Source organism: Oncorhynchus mykiss, chromosome 4 (assembly GCF_057628025.1).
Source record: "Oncorhynchus mykiss isolate SJ-2025 chromosome 4, ASM5762802v1, whole genome shotgun sequence".
NCBI lineage: Eukaryota > Metazoa > Chordata > Actinopteri > Salmoniformes > Salmonidae > Oncorhynchus > Oncorhynchus mykiss.
Genome location: NC_143025.1, coordinates 20,562,002 through 20,575,826, shown reverse-complemented (window position 1 = coordinate 20,575,826; position 13,825 = coordinate 20,562,002). Strand labels below are relative to the sequence as shown.

At 41.6% G+C, this 13,825-nt stretch overlaps 1 protein-coding gene across 13 annotated transcripts in view; it reads left to right on the top strand.

Annotated features, from left to right (window-relative positions):
- Window positions 1–13,825, top strand: part of LOC110521469 (AP-3 complex subunit delta-1) — a 43,756-nt gene that overhangs the window by 2,417 nt on the left and 27,514 nt on the right. For 9 of the 13 annotated variants that reach the window (XM_090231412.1, XM_021599044.3, XM_021599043.3 and 6 more), the window contains exons 2-13: window positions 3,391–3,486; window positions 3,754–3,834; window positions 3,923–4,003; window positions 5,306–5,413; window positions 5,510–5,639; window positions 5,859–5,998; window positions 8,080–8,153; window positions 8,259–8,308; window positions 8,704–8,753; window positions 9,116–9,164; window positions 11,643–11,788; window positions 13,415–13,563. In XM_090231412.1, coding sequence (XP_090087538.1) covers window positions 3,391–3,486; window positions 3,754–3,834; window positions 3,923–4,003; window positions 5,306–5,413; window positions 5,510–5,639; window positions 5,859–5,998; window positions 8,080–8,153; window positions 8,259–8,308; window positions 8,704–8,753; window positions 9,116–9,164; window positions 11,643–11,788; window positions 13,415–13,563 — 1,154 coding nt within the window. Of the gene's footprint in view, window positions 1–3,390; window positions 3,487–3,753; window positions 3,835–3,922; window positions 4,004–5,305; window positions 5,414–5,509; window positions 5,640–5,858; window positions 5,999–8,079; window positions 8,154–8,258; window positions 8,309–8,703; window positions 8,754–9,115; window positions 9,165–11,642; window positions 11,814–13,414; window positions 13,564–13,825 lie in introns of those variants that run through there. The other 4 variants (XM_090231416.1, XM_090231415.1, XM_090231417.1 and 1 more) reach the window with 2 other exon arrangements.

The following is a 13,825-nucleotide window of genomic DNA, read 5'->3' as shown; positions in this document are numbered from 1 at the left end:
ATGGCGGTTTTGGAGCAGTGGCTTCTTTCTTGCTGAGCAGCCTTTCAGGTTATGTCGATATAGGACTTGTTTTACTGTGGATATGGATACTTTTGTACCCGTTTCCTCCAGCATCTTCACAAGGTTATTTGCTGCTGTTCTGGGATTGATTTGCACTTTTCGCATCAAAGTACGTTCATCTCTAGGAGACAGAACGCGTCTCCTTTCTGAGCGGTATGACAGCTGCGTGGTTCCATGGTGTTTATACTTGCGTACTATTGTTTGTACAGATGATCGTTGTACCTTCAGGCGTTTGGAAATTGCTCCCAGGAATGAACCAGACTTGTGGAGGTCTACAAATTTTTTTTCTGTGATTTCTTTTGATTTTTCCGTGATGTCAAGCAAAGAGACACTGAGTTTGAAGGTAGGCCTTGAGATACATTCACAGGTACACCTCCAAATGACTGAAATGATGTCAAATAGGCTATCAGAAGCTTCTAAAGCCATTACATAATTTTCTGGAATTTTCCAAGCTGTTTAAAGGCACAGTCAACTTAGTGTCTGTAAACTTCTGACCCACTGGAATTGCGATACAGTGAATTATAAGTGTAATAATCTGTCTGTAAACAATTGTTGGAAAAATGACTTGTGTCATGCACAAAGTAGATGTCCTAACCGACTTGCCAAAAGTTTGTTAACAAGAAATGTGTGGAGTGGTTGAAAAATGAGTCATTAAAAGTCCAACCTAAGTGTATGTATGCTAGGTAGAAGTGCTCCTGTCTTCATGGGTGTTGCGCCAGTGTTTTCAGAATGATGTCAGTGAAGGTGTTTGGCTAATTAGGTTAGATCATCACAGAATTAGCATCCATACAGAGTGGTCGACAGCGTTTTACCTTGTAGTCCAACTGTTGTTAGGATGAGGTTTTGGAGGAAGAAGTTACTCCAGAATGAATTCCTTAGGTTTAAGAAATTATGTCACTTAGCAGAGACCATTATGCTGTTAGGCTGAATATATTGCCACCATTCAATAAAATTATGCCAGTCAGTAGGTAGGACATAGGGAGTATTTTATTGCTGAGTGCTCTTAGCAGCAGAGTGAGCATGACCAAGCCTACTAAGAAATGTTGAATTGGGAATGTGATTTAGGCCTAGGTGTGATATCTAGAGTTTACCTGTTCTAACATTTCAAGTTGTCTATCTTGGGTTATTTTTATACACACCTTGACTGGTCACTGCTGCTGGTTTCAGCAGATTTGTGGTGGCCACTGAGTGCTAATATGCCCTGGCAGTTATCTGGCAAAAGAAAGTTCATGTTTGTCATGATTTTGTCCATTGCTTAGACAGACGTAGAAAGCATAATAACTTTGATTGTATTTGACCACTGTACTAAGCCATGATCTTTTGATTCGGGTCCTAATGCATTCCCCTTTGTGTAACCCAACCCTGCATACCTAGATACACGGTGGTTACCCAGCCAACAGTGGACAACTCACTAAAATATTAATTGTGTGTTCTCTCCTGGCCTGCCCAAGGTTTCTCATGGACACTCTCGATTTACTTTACACATATATGCTGACGGAAATAACACAGATCCATCTATTCTGTCACTCCCTCATTTTGAAGGCAAGCAGATCTACATTAAATCCCAGATTTTAGAAGACAATATGTAACACTAACAAGTTTGGCAGGTATTTTATTTGCCTATTCATGTCCCCTGATTAAAAATAGTGTCTCTCCACTGTTTCCCCATACCTCCTTTGGAACCTGTTGTGCTGTAGAATTGTAGGTCTTGGCTCTAGAACAACTATTACAAATATTTCAATTGGATCTGATTCAGGGCCTAAATTTTACACCTGCCAAATGTGGGTATATTTTGGCATTGGCGTGTCTATTTCACCACCCACGTTGGCGGGTGGTCAGAGTTCCACAGTGTGACAATTTCACTGGCATTTGTGAATAAAAATAGTCAAGTATGATCACATTTATTGTAAAATAAATGCTGCAGTGGCTGTTTTCAAAGTATTTCATAGCCAACATAATCTCACACTCAATTTGTGCAAATATGTACAAAAAGTATTTCAGCAGATTTTGTGTGGTTTAATTCGTGTGATAATACACACATTTTTGTGCGACATCATTCATAACAAATGTGTTAACAACCCAATATTTTAATCAACCAAGGTTGTCACCAAAATAAGTATAATATTTTATGTATTATTTTTTTTATTGATTAATGCCAATGCTGTTTTTGTTTAATACTTTGGGATACTGGTGCTGTGTTGGGTTTTATGAGGGTTGTCAGATTGGAGTAAAACTATGTATTTGTTTTGTAGTATCGATGAAGGTATTTGATATGTCTAGTGAACAATGGATAAGCAGCAATGGGCATAACGGATACAAGTAGTCACTACAGGTGTGATCAAGCCTTACATCAAAGTTGCCTGAAGGTTCAATGACCTGACGAGTTATTCATAAGAAAATCCTCTGTGACTGTATAATTTGAATAAGTTAACTTACCAGTGTGGTCCCAAAACAAACCTATTAAAAACAGGTAGTTTGTAAATGTGTATGAAGTGTTATTACAACCATGGTGTCCTTTTGTTACGGAAGCTTTAAAAAAAAAATTTAAAAAATTATTTAACCTTTATTTAACTCTTCAAGTCAGTTAAGAATGATTTCTTATTTACAATGACGGCCAAACCCTAACCCGGACGACGCTGGGCCAATTGTGTGCTGCCCTATGGGACTCCAAATCACGTCCGGTTGTGATACAGCCTGGAATCGAACTAAGGTCTGTAGTGAAGCCTCTAGCACTGAGATGCAGTGCCTTAGACCGCTGCGCCACTCAGGAGCTTGTACAGTGCATTTGGAAAGCATTCAGACCACTTCCCTTTTTCCACATTTTGTTACCTTACAGACTTATTCTAAAATGTTTAACACGTTTGTTTTTAAATCCCTCAATCCATACAAAATACCCCATAATGCCAAAAGAAAAACAGGTAGACTTTTTATAGACTTTTGCGAATTTTATTACAATTTTTTTTTTTAAAAACATCACATTTTACATAAGTATTCAGACCCTTTACTCAGTACTTAGTTGAAGCACCTTTGGCAGTGATTACAGCCTCAAGTCTTCTTGGGTATGACGCTACAAGCTTGGCACATCCATTCAATCATAGACTGAAAACACTCACAAGCCTAAAACATATGTGATCAGAAGCTTGGTTTTGAAACCTTTTATTTTATATATGCGTAAATTAATGACATTTCAATTGCTGTAAGACTCATCCCCTTAGCCTGTATTTTAGCTGGTTCACTGAGATAAATCAGTGGTGAAAAGTAATCCGTGAGTATCATGTGGAGGTTGTCATTCAGTCTGATGTCCTGTCTGGTTTCTGTGTCTCCACTCAGGCTAAATACATCTCCACCTGCATCGACGAGATCAAGCAGGAGCTCAAGCAGGACAATATTGCTGTCAAGTCCAATGCCGTCTGCAAGCTCACCTACGTAAGATCAAAGATCAGCACCCCTCACTGAAACTGCCCTCACTGTGAACAACAACACAGAGATGCACAACCAAAAACACTTCAGCTATATCCTAGGCCTGCTATGCATTATTTTTTGCTAGATAACAGCTACTTTGAATACTGCCCATACTCAGTAAAAAGCTATTTGAGAATGCATTTAGCCTGTAAGCTCTCGCTGTCCACAGGGACAATGTAGTGGATGTCCAGTGCTCTGACTCCCTCTGTCTCTCCCCTTGTGCGTTAACAGTTGCAGATGCTGGGCTATGACGTCAGCTGGGCTGCATTCAACATTGTGGAAGTCATGAGCTCCTCCAAATTCACATACAAGGCAAGATAATCTGTATGTGTGGTATATTTTAAAAAATGTGGGATATTCGAGAGCGTTTGAGGTTAAATATGGTGCTTCCTCTCTTCAGAGAATTGGTTACCTGGCCGCCTCCCAGTGCTTTCATGAGAGCACTGATGTAATCATGCTGACAACCAATCAGATCCGAAAGGTCAGTGATACTTTTTTTTTTTATCTTGCACCTTTGGCCTACCTGTCTATGTATTAAAGACCATCTCTGATACCGGCTACACTATATATACAAAATGAGTGCATTCAGCTATTTCAGCCACACCCGTTGGTGTATAAAATCAAGAATACAGCCATGCAATCTCCATAGACAAACATTGTCAGTAGAATGGCTTTACTGAAGAACTCAGTGACTTTCAACGTGGCACCGTCATAGGATGTCACCTTTCCAACAAGTCAGTCGTCAAATTTCTGCCCTGCTAGAGCTGCCCCTATCAACTGTAAGTGCTCTTATTGTGAAGTGGAAACATCTAGCAGCAACAACTTCTCAGCCACGAAGTGCTCGGCGACACAAGCTCACAGAACGGGACCACTTGAGTGCTGTAACACGTAAAAATCATCTGCAACACTCACTACTGACTTCCCAAACTGCCTCTGGAAGCAACGTCAGCACAAGAACTATTCGTCAGGATATGAAATGGGCTTGCATGGCTGAGTAGACGCACACAAGCGTAAGATCACCATGCGCAATGCCAAGTGTCAGCTGGAGAGGTGCAAAGCTCACCGCCATTGGACTCTGGAGCGGTGGACACGCTTTCTCTGGAGTGATGAATCACGCTTCATCTGGCAGTTCGACGGACGAATCTGGGTTTGACGGATGCCAGGAGAACACTACCTGCCCGAATGCATAGTGCCAACTGTAAAGTTTGGTGGCTGAGGAATAATGGTCTGGGGCTGTTTTTCATGGTTCGGGCTAGGCCCCTTAGTTCCAGTGAAGGGAAATCTTAACGCTACAGCATGCAATGACATTCTAGACGATTCTGTGCTTCTAACTTTGGTAACAGATTGGGGAAAGCCCTTTCCTGTTTCAGCATGACAATGCCCCTGTGCACAAACCAAGGTCCATACAGAAATAGTTTGTCAAGATCGGTGTGGAAGAACTTGACTGGCCTGCACAGAGCCCTGACTTCAACCCCATCAAACACCTTTGGGATGAATTGGAACGCCGACTGCGAGCCAGGCCTAAATGCCCAACATTTGACCTCACTAATGCTCCTGTGGCTGAATGGAAGCAAGTCCCCGCAGCAATGTTCCAGCATCTAGTGGAAAGCCTTCCCAGAAGAGTGGAGGCTGTTATAGCAGCAAAGGGGGGATCAACTCCATATTAATGTCCATGATTTTGGAATGCGATGTTACATACTTTTGGTCATGTAGTGTGTCCTCCCCTCCCCTATCCTTTTTTTTCACTTTCTCTACCTCTTTCACATCCATTTCTTTCTTTCAGGATCTGAGCAGTCCTAACCAGTACGACACCGGCGTGGCTCTCACTGGCCTCTCCTGCTTCGTTACCCCTGACCTGGCTCGGGATCTGGCCAATGACATCATGACTCTGGTGAGTTACATTCTCCAGCTCAAGAGTTCTTGCTCCACATTTTTGTCTGTGGTTTCATGCTTCTCTGACCTCTCTCTCTCTCGGTCTGTGCTGCAGATGTCCCACACAAAGCCTTATATCAGGAAGAAGGCAGTCCTGATCATGTACAAGGTGTTCCTGAAGTACCCCGAGTCTCTGCGCCCAGCTTTCCCCAGGATGAAGGAGAAACTGGAAGATCCTGACCCTGGTGAGAGAGACTAGTACATACCTGCCTACTCTGTTGGTTGGGGCCAGACACATGTTATCACCTAGAATCCCAAAGTATGCAGTAACTAAGGAAATGATTATCTTAACTGGATGGAAGCTATTTTAAGTATTTTGGATGTATTTTATCTCATTCGTGTCCTAATGATTCCTTCAGCATGGATGTTATTGATCTCATCTGTGTGATGCCTCTTTCCTGCAGGGGTCCAGTCAGCTGCTGTTAATGTCATCTGTGAGCTGGCCAGGAGGAACCCTAAGAACTACCTTTCTCTGGCCCCGCTTTTCTTCAAGCTTATGACCTCCTCCACCAACAACTGGGTCCTCATCAAGATCATCAAGCTGGTGAGTGAACAGGAAGGGAGCTGTGAAAATCAATGTCGGTAGCTAGGTTTCTATCCTATTGGTGATATATTTTCATGTGAGCATTTTTTACATCCGCCTAAAAAATATGCACATAGGCTGTCTTCAGGTTGTCAGTCGAATGGTGTTTCCTCCGACAAATTGGTGCGGCTGGCTTCCGGGTTAACTGGGCGGGTGTTAAGAAGCGTGGTTTGGCTGGTAATGTTTTGAAGGACGCATGACTCGACCTTCCCCTCTCCGGAGCCCGTTGGGAAGTTTCAGCGATGAGACAAGATCGTAATTACAAAAAAATACAAAATATGCACATTTTCCCACCAGTGGTGTGTTTCCACCAAACTGACTGTTTGTGGATAGAAAGCTATGCGTTATGATATAGAAGTTTACATGTACCGAATAAAAAAATTGAAATTTTCAACACTACCGATAGTTCTATCACAAACTATTGCACTAAATAGTTAATGTGCCTACTTGTGTCTTGGCACAAGCACTCTAGCCAACAGCTCACAGATACAGTGTGGGTAGGCTAGCCTACATTATGAGATTATAGATAAGAGCAAGATTATTTGTCAAACTGCAGCCAGGGATCGATCATAATGTCACCAGAATAAGACCCTCGATATTAAATTGGAAAGGAGCATCAAACTCATCACCTTGCACTTTCACTACTCTGTGAAGTTAATTCGCTGGAGACTCCTATCTCCCTCACTAACTTCAAGCACCAGCTGTCAGAGCAGGTCACAGATCACTGCACCCATACATAGCCCATCTGTAAATAGCCCATCCAATCTACCTCATCCCCATACTGTATTTATCTTGCTCCTTTGCACCCCAATATCTCTACTTGAACATTCATCTTCTGCACATCCGTCACTCCAGTGTTTAATTGCTATATCGTAATTACCTCGCCACCGTGGCCTATATTGCCTTACCTCCTTTATCTTACCTCATTTGCACACAGTGTATATATACTTTTTCTGCTGTATTATTGACTGTATGTTTGTTTATTCCATGTGTAACTCTGTGTTTGTATCAAACTGCTTTGCTTTATCTTGGCCTGGTCGCAGTTGTAAATGAGAACTAGTTCTCAACTAGTCTACCTGGTGATTTTTTTAATTTAATTTTTTTTTTTTAATATAAATAACAGTGAGCTACAAAGAAATTGTCACTGTCCCAATACTTGATGTTTTGTCTCTGTACTCCAGCACTTTGGATTTGAAATGATACAATGACTACGAGGTTAAAGGGAAGACTGTCCGCTTTAATCTGAGGGCATTTTCATCCATTGCGGGCAAACCATTGAGAAATTACAGCATAGTCCCCCCATTTTTAGGGGACCAAAAGTATACAAATTCACTTATCTGTATTAAAGTAGTCCCCCAAGTAATTACTCCCAAGTAATGCTAACCTCTCACCATTACAATAACAGGGGAGGTTAGCATTTTTTGGAGGGTATGATATTTATGCCTCTTAACTTTCTCCCTTGTCCTTATTTACAATTCATTCAGGACTATCCGCAATCATGGTAGCATCCACATTAACGTAGAAGTGTTTAGAAAAATCTGATATTCTTATTTACAATAAGTGTCTCCAAAATGACTACATTATTTACATTCATTTCTATAAAATCCAAAGTGCTGGAGTACAGAGCCAAAACATCCCAAAAAATTGTCACTGTTCCAATACTTTTGGAGCTAACTATATATTAATCTGTAGCCTAATAATCAGCATGCTTTCTTGGGTAGTAGTGGGAGGACCATACAACATTATCACGTGACTAAAAGTTTACTTCCATAGGATGGTTATTGTATTAATATTTGCTCATTATTAATTTTATCGACACACAAAGATTTCACCTTTTCTAGCGTATATTGTTTTGTCGATATTTGGAATGTTTACCAACATTTGCTGTTTACATCAGGCCTGTATTGACATTTTTTTTATCCAACATACTTTACCCACATAAAGGTTGGATGGAAACCTGGTTAGTGAGTCAGTGGAAGTTACAAATGATTGTCCTTATCACAACATGGAGAGGTGTTGTTCCTTTAGTGTGTGTTTTTCAGTTTGGTGCCCTCACACCCCTGGAGCCTCGCTTGGGGAAGAAGCTGATAGAACCCTTAACAAACCTCATCCACAGGTGAGACACCTACAGAGATTCCACAACCAATATGGGTTTTGTTGAGGAAAATATTGACCTTCTGTCTTTCTCTACTCCTTTTTTTACCCTTTCTTCCTCTCACAGTACCTCTGCTATGTCACTTCTATATGAATGTGTCAACACTGTGATAGCAGGTCAGTATTCCTCTTTTCACTTGTTCTTCTTGTATCTCTGTTTAGTCGTCTGGTTATCTGTGTGCTGGGTAGCCGTACATCTTCGTGAAGCTTGTGTATAAACTGAAGATGTGCGCAGTTGAACCAAGCTTATTTTCTCATAACATAATTTTTTATAAAAAATGTATATTATATTATACACCTTGCCATATCTATAGTCTTCAGTGTGGGCAATTTTGTTTGCGCCTTTGATGTGCTACTGAAGAGGTTGTTGACTCAATGCAGTCTTGTTTTATGTTAAGTGAAAAACATCACTGAGCTTTCAAGATCACAGCTCTAACAGTGAACATTTAGTTTTTGACATGTATGTAAAGTTGTTGGCACAGCAGGATCTTATTGTTTGTCCTCTGTTTCAGTGTTGATTTCCCTGTCCTCTGGGATGCCAAATCACAGTGCTAGTATTCAGGTAAGTCCCAGACACCATGTCCACTTTTTCTCTTTTGTAGCTAATGATGTGAACGCTTTCCACTCCAGTTTGATAACAATGCATGTTTACATCTTCTTTGTTTTTATCATCACAAGTCTATCAGTAGATGAACACCAAAAGATTGCGCAGGCTAGTGAAATTGTGATTAAAAAGCATTCATTGCTGAGCTCCTAAAATGTATAGAAATTCAAACAGTTCAAATGATTTTAGCTGGGTTCTATGGCTAGTGGGTTTCACCCACTTTCTGTGAATGTGCAGAATTGCTGTGCGCACTTGCCAATACTGGAGCTTGTTTGGAAAGGTTTATATTGATAGTAATGGCATGTTTCTCTCTCTCTCAGCTCTGTGTCCAGAAACTGCGAATCCTGATTGAAGACTCGGACCAGAACTGTGAGCCCTCTGTCAATGCCTGCAGTGTGTCATTCTCTCATTGTCTGCGTGTTTCTGAGTAGCCACCCATCTAGTTTACAGCGATCTAGATCCCAAAACTCTGGATAACAACATTTTGACCACTCCCCTGAAATGCGGGTTTGAAATGTCACTGTGCATAGTTGCAATTGCGACTGTCACAAGGTAGGGTTTTGTCTTTATATCTTTATTATACACCTCTACTTCAACAGGCTATTTAGTTTCTAAACATTGAGTATATTTGAGCAGTAATTCATCAGTCTTAGCAGGTTACAGCTAACAGTAAGTTAAAACATCTACGATCATTATGATGCATCTGGTGATTCGAGTTATCTGGGCAACTTGGTTGTGTGTAGATATATGTGGGCAGCTATGTTTAAAAATAATAATAATAATTGAGTTCTCTATACTGATCCTCAAGGCTGTTTTACTAGTTAGGATCATAACATCAACAGACTTGCCTTCTTTTGCTCCCATCGACACCTTTAAACTATTAGTCTCAAACATAGTGTTTACAGGGCTGCTCCTGACCTGCTCTGATGAAACCAAACCTGTATCTGCACAGCGATAGCACTTTACCTCAAGGTTGCATTCACACATATTGATCTAAAAACCTGATATACAGCTATCTTTTCCGGAGGTATCAACCGCTCTGATAAGAATCTGTTTAGTGGATGTTGTATATTGCCTGATTCCGCAAAAAAAATGGTGTCTGTTATCAGATTAGTCCACTGTAGCTACATCTACCCATGACTCAAGTTGGTGGCAAAAAAACTAAACTTCCATGTGTATATGTTGTCTCGTGTGAATGTCGCCATTGTTCTGTTTGTATTTTCCTATTTTTTTTAATTTCATGTTTTGTAGAGAAAATCTAATAGATGTGAAAATATCAGGTTGTTAGCCCATACATAACAAACTGACTATTCCATGCTAACAGAATTATGTGGAGAGGGGGGGGGGGGGGACGACTATACATTTACATAAGTATTCAGACTCTTTACTCAGTACTTTGTTGAAGCACCTTTGGCAGCCATTACAGCCTTGAGTCTTCTTGGGTATGACGCTACAAGCTTGGCGCACCTGTATTTGGGGAGTTTCTGTCATTCTTCTCTGCAGAGCTTCTCAAGCTCTGTCAGGTTGGATGGGGAGCGTCACTTCATAGCTATTTTCAGGTCTCTCCAGAGATGTTCGATCAGGTTCAAGTGTGCGCTCTGGCTGGGCCACTCAAGGCCATTCAAAGACCTGTCCCGAAGCCACTCCTGAGTTGTCTTGGCTGTGTGCTTAAGGTCATTGTCCTGTTGGAAGGTGAACCAATCACCCCAGTCTGAGGTCCTGAGCAGGTTTTCATCATCTTTCCCTCTATCCTGACTAGTCTCCAAGTCCCTGCCGCTTAAAAACATCCCCACAGCATGATGCTGCCACCACCATGCTTCACCGTAGGGATGGTGCCAGGCTTGGCATTCAGGCCAAAGAGTTCAATCTTGGTTTCATCAGACTAGAGAATCTTGTTTCTCAAGATCTGAGAGTCTTTCGGTGCCTTTTGACGAACTCCAAGCAGGCTGTCGTGCCTTTTACAGAGGAGTGGCTTCCGTTTGGCCACTACCATAAAGACCTGATTGGTGGAGTGCTGCCGAGATGGTTGTCCTTCTGGAAGGTTCTTTCATCTCCATAGGAGCTCTAGCTCTGTTAGCGACCAAGGCCATTCTCCCCCGATTGTTCAGTTTGGCCAGGCGGCCAACTCTAGGAAGAGTCTTGGTGGTTCCAAATGTCTTCCATTTAAGAATGATGGAGGCCACTGTGTTCTTGGGGACCTTCAATGCTGCAGACATTTTTTGGTACCCTTCGCCAGATCTGTGGCTGACACAATCCTGTCTCAGAGCTCTACGGACAATTCCTTCGACCTCCTGGCTTGGTTTTTGCTCTGACATGCACTGTCAACTGTGGGACCTTTTATATAGGCAAGTGTGTGCCTTTCCAAATCATGTCCAATCAATTGAATTTAACACAGGTGGACTCCAATCAAGTTGTAGAAACATCTCAAGGATGATCAATGGAAACAGGATGCACCTGAGCTCAATGTCGAGTCTCATAGCAAAGGGTCTGAATACTTATGTAAATAAGGTATTTCTGTAAAAAATATATATACATTTGCATAAATGTCTATAAAACCTGTTTTTGCATTGTCATTATGGGGTGTTGTGTGTAGATTGAGAATTTTTTAAAATGTATTTCATACATTTTAGAATAAGGCTGTAATTTAACCATGTGTAAAAGGGCCCTGAGTACTGGGAGGCAGGCTATAGCCATAAGGTAATGTATACTACAGAGTGTAAAGGCATGATGTGTTGCTCGTGGACCAGTCTCCATAGTGTAGAACCGCTACTCTAGTGCATGTGGAAGTAGAATAGAAGGCCCTGTGTATAGTGTCCAGGCCACTGAGTGTGTTGTCTCTGTTCGTAGTGAAGTACCTGGGCCTGCTGGCCATGTCCAAGATACTGAAGACTCATCCCAAGTCTGTCCAGTCCCACAAGGACCTCATCCTCCAATGTCTGGATGACAAGGACGAGTCCATCCGCCTGAGGGCTCTAGACCTGCTCTACGGCATGGTGCTTGTCACTGTCATAACACATGGTCATTGAATACACACTGACCCTACCCCCATGTCTTCACCACCTATATCTAATGCCCTAAGCTCAAAAAACGAATTTCATTGATATCTACAGTACCAGTAAAATGTTTGGACACTCCTACTCATTCCACGGTTTTTCTTTATTTTTACTAATAATGAAGAGATCAAAACTATGAAATAACACATGGAATGATGTAGTAACCAAAAAAGTGTTTAATATATCAAAATATATTTTATATTTGAGATTCTTCAAATTAGCCACCCTTTGCCTTGACCACAGCTTTGCCCACTTGGCATTCTCTCAACCAGCTTCATGAGGTAGTCACCTGGAATGCATTTCAATTAACAGGTGTGCCTTGTTAAAAGTTAATTTGTGGAATTTCTTTCCATCTTAGTGCGTTTGAGCCAATCAGTTGTGTTGTGACAAGGTAGGGTGGTATACAGAAGATAGCCCTATTTGGTTAAAAAACAAGAACAGCTCAAATAAGCAAAGAGAAAGGCAGTCCTTCATTACTTTAAGACATGACGGTCCGTCAATACGGAACATTTCAAGAACTTTGAAAGTTTCTTCAAGTGCAGTCGCAAAAACCATCAAGCGCTATGATCAAGTTACCTCTGCTACCCAAATAAATGCTTCAAAGAGTTCAAGTATCAGACACATCAACTTTTCAGAGGAGACTGTGAATCAGGCTTTCAGGGTTGATTGCCGCAAAGAAACCACTACTAAAGGACACCAATAATAAGAAGAGACTTGCTTGGGCCAAGAAACACGAGCGATGGGCATTAGACCGGTGGAAATCTGTCCTTTGGTCTGATGAGTCCACATTTTTGGTTCCAACCGCCGTGTCTTCATGAGACGCGGAGTAGGTGAACGGTTGATCTCCGCATGTGTGGTCCCCACCTTGAAGCATGGAGGAGAATGTGATGGTGATGGTGCTTTGCTGGTGACACTGTCAGTGATTTATTTAGAATTCAAGGCACACTTAACCAGCATGGCTACCAGCAGTCCCACTAAGCCTAAACCAGATGGGATGGTATCATTTGTTTTTCAACAGGACAATGACCCAAAACACACCTCCCAGGCTGTGTAAGGGCTATTTGATCAAGAAGTAGAGTGATGGAGTGCTGCATCAGATGACCTGACCTCTACAATCACCTGACCTCAACCCAATTTGAGATGGTTTGGGATGAGTTGGACCGCAGAGTGAAGGAAAAGCATTCAACAAGTGCTCAGCATATGTGGGATCTCCTTCAAGACTGTTGGAGAAGTATTCCAGGTGAAGCTGGTTGAAAGAATTGCCAAGAGTGTGCAAAGCTGTCATCAAGGTAACGGGTTGCTACTTTGAAAAATATATTTTGAAAATATTTAACGTTTTGGTTACGACATGATTCCAAATGTGTTATTTCATTGTTTTGATGTCTTCACTATTATTATACAATGTAGAAATAGTAAAAATAAAGCAAAACTCTTGAATGAGTAGGTGTGTCCAAACCTTTGACTGGTACTGTATGTATAGCCTAATGTCTCCTCCCTGATCACAGTTCATTTTCTAATGTCCCCATTGCTTTGTTTCTCATTGACATCTCATTGGTGTGTTCCCAGGTGTCCAAGAAGAACCTGATGGAGATAGTGAAGAAGCTGATGCTGCACGTGGACAAAGCCGAGGGAACCACTTACAGAGATGAGCTGCTCACCAAGATCATTGACATCTGCAGCCAGAGCAACTACCAGTACATCACCAACTTTGAATGGTCAGCACAACTTACTGGCAGGGCAAATATATTGGTCTCTGATTCTTTTAGATTCATACTTTCTGTGAGTTTGAGTCTCCGTGTCTCTCAAATTGAGTTGAAATGCTCACGAGTCAAAACGCATTGCAGTAATGCGTCTTGCTGTAAATAATTCATAAAAGTTTTTGCATTGTACTGGCCCACTACTTATCTTCTTTTTGGGGGTTTACCTGCCATTTAGGGGCCTACCTTCCACTGACTTTCTCACCTGTCTCCCAGGTAC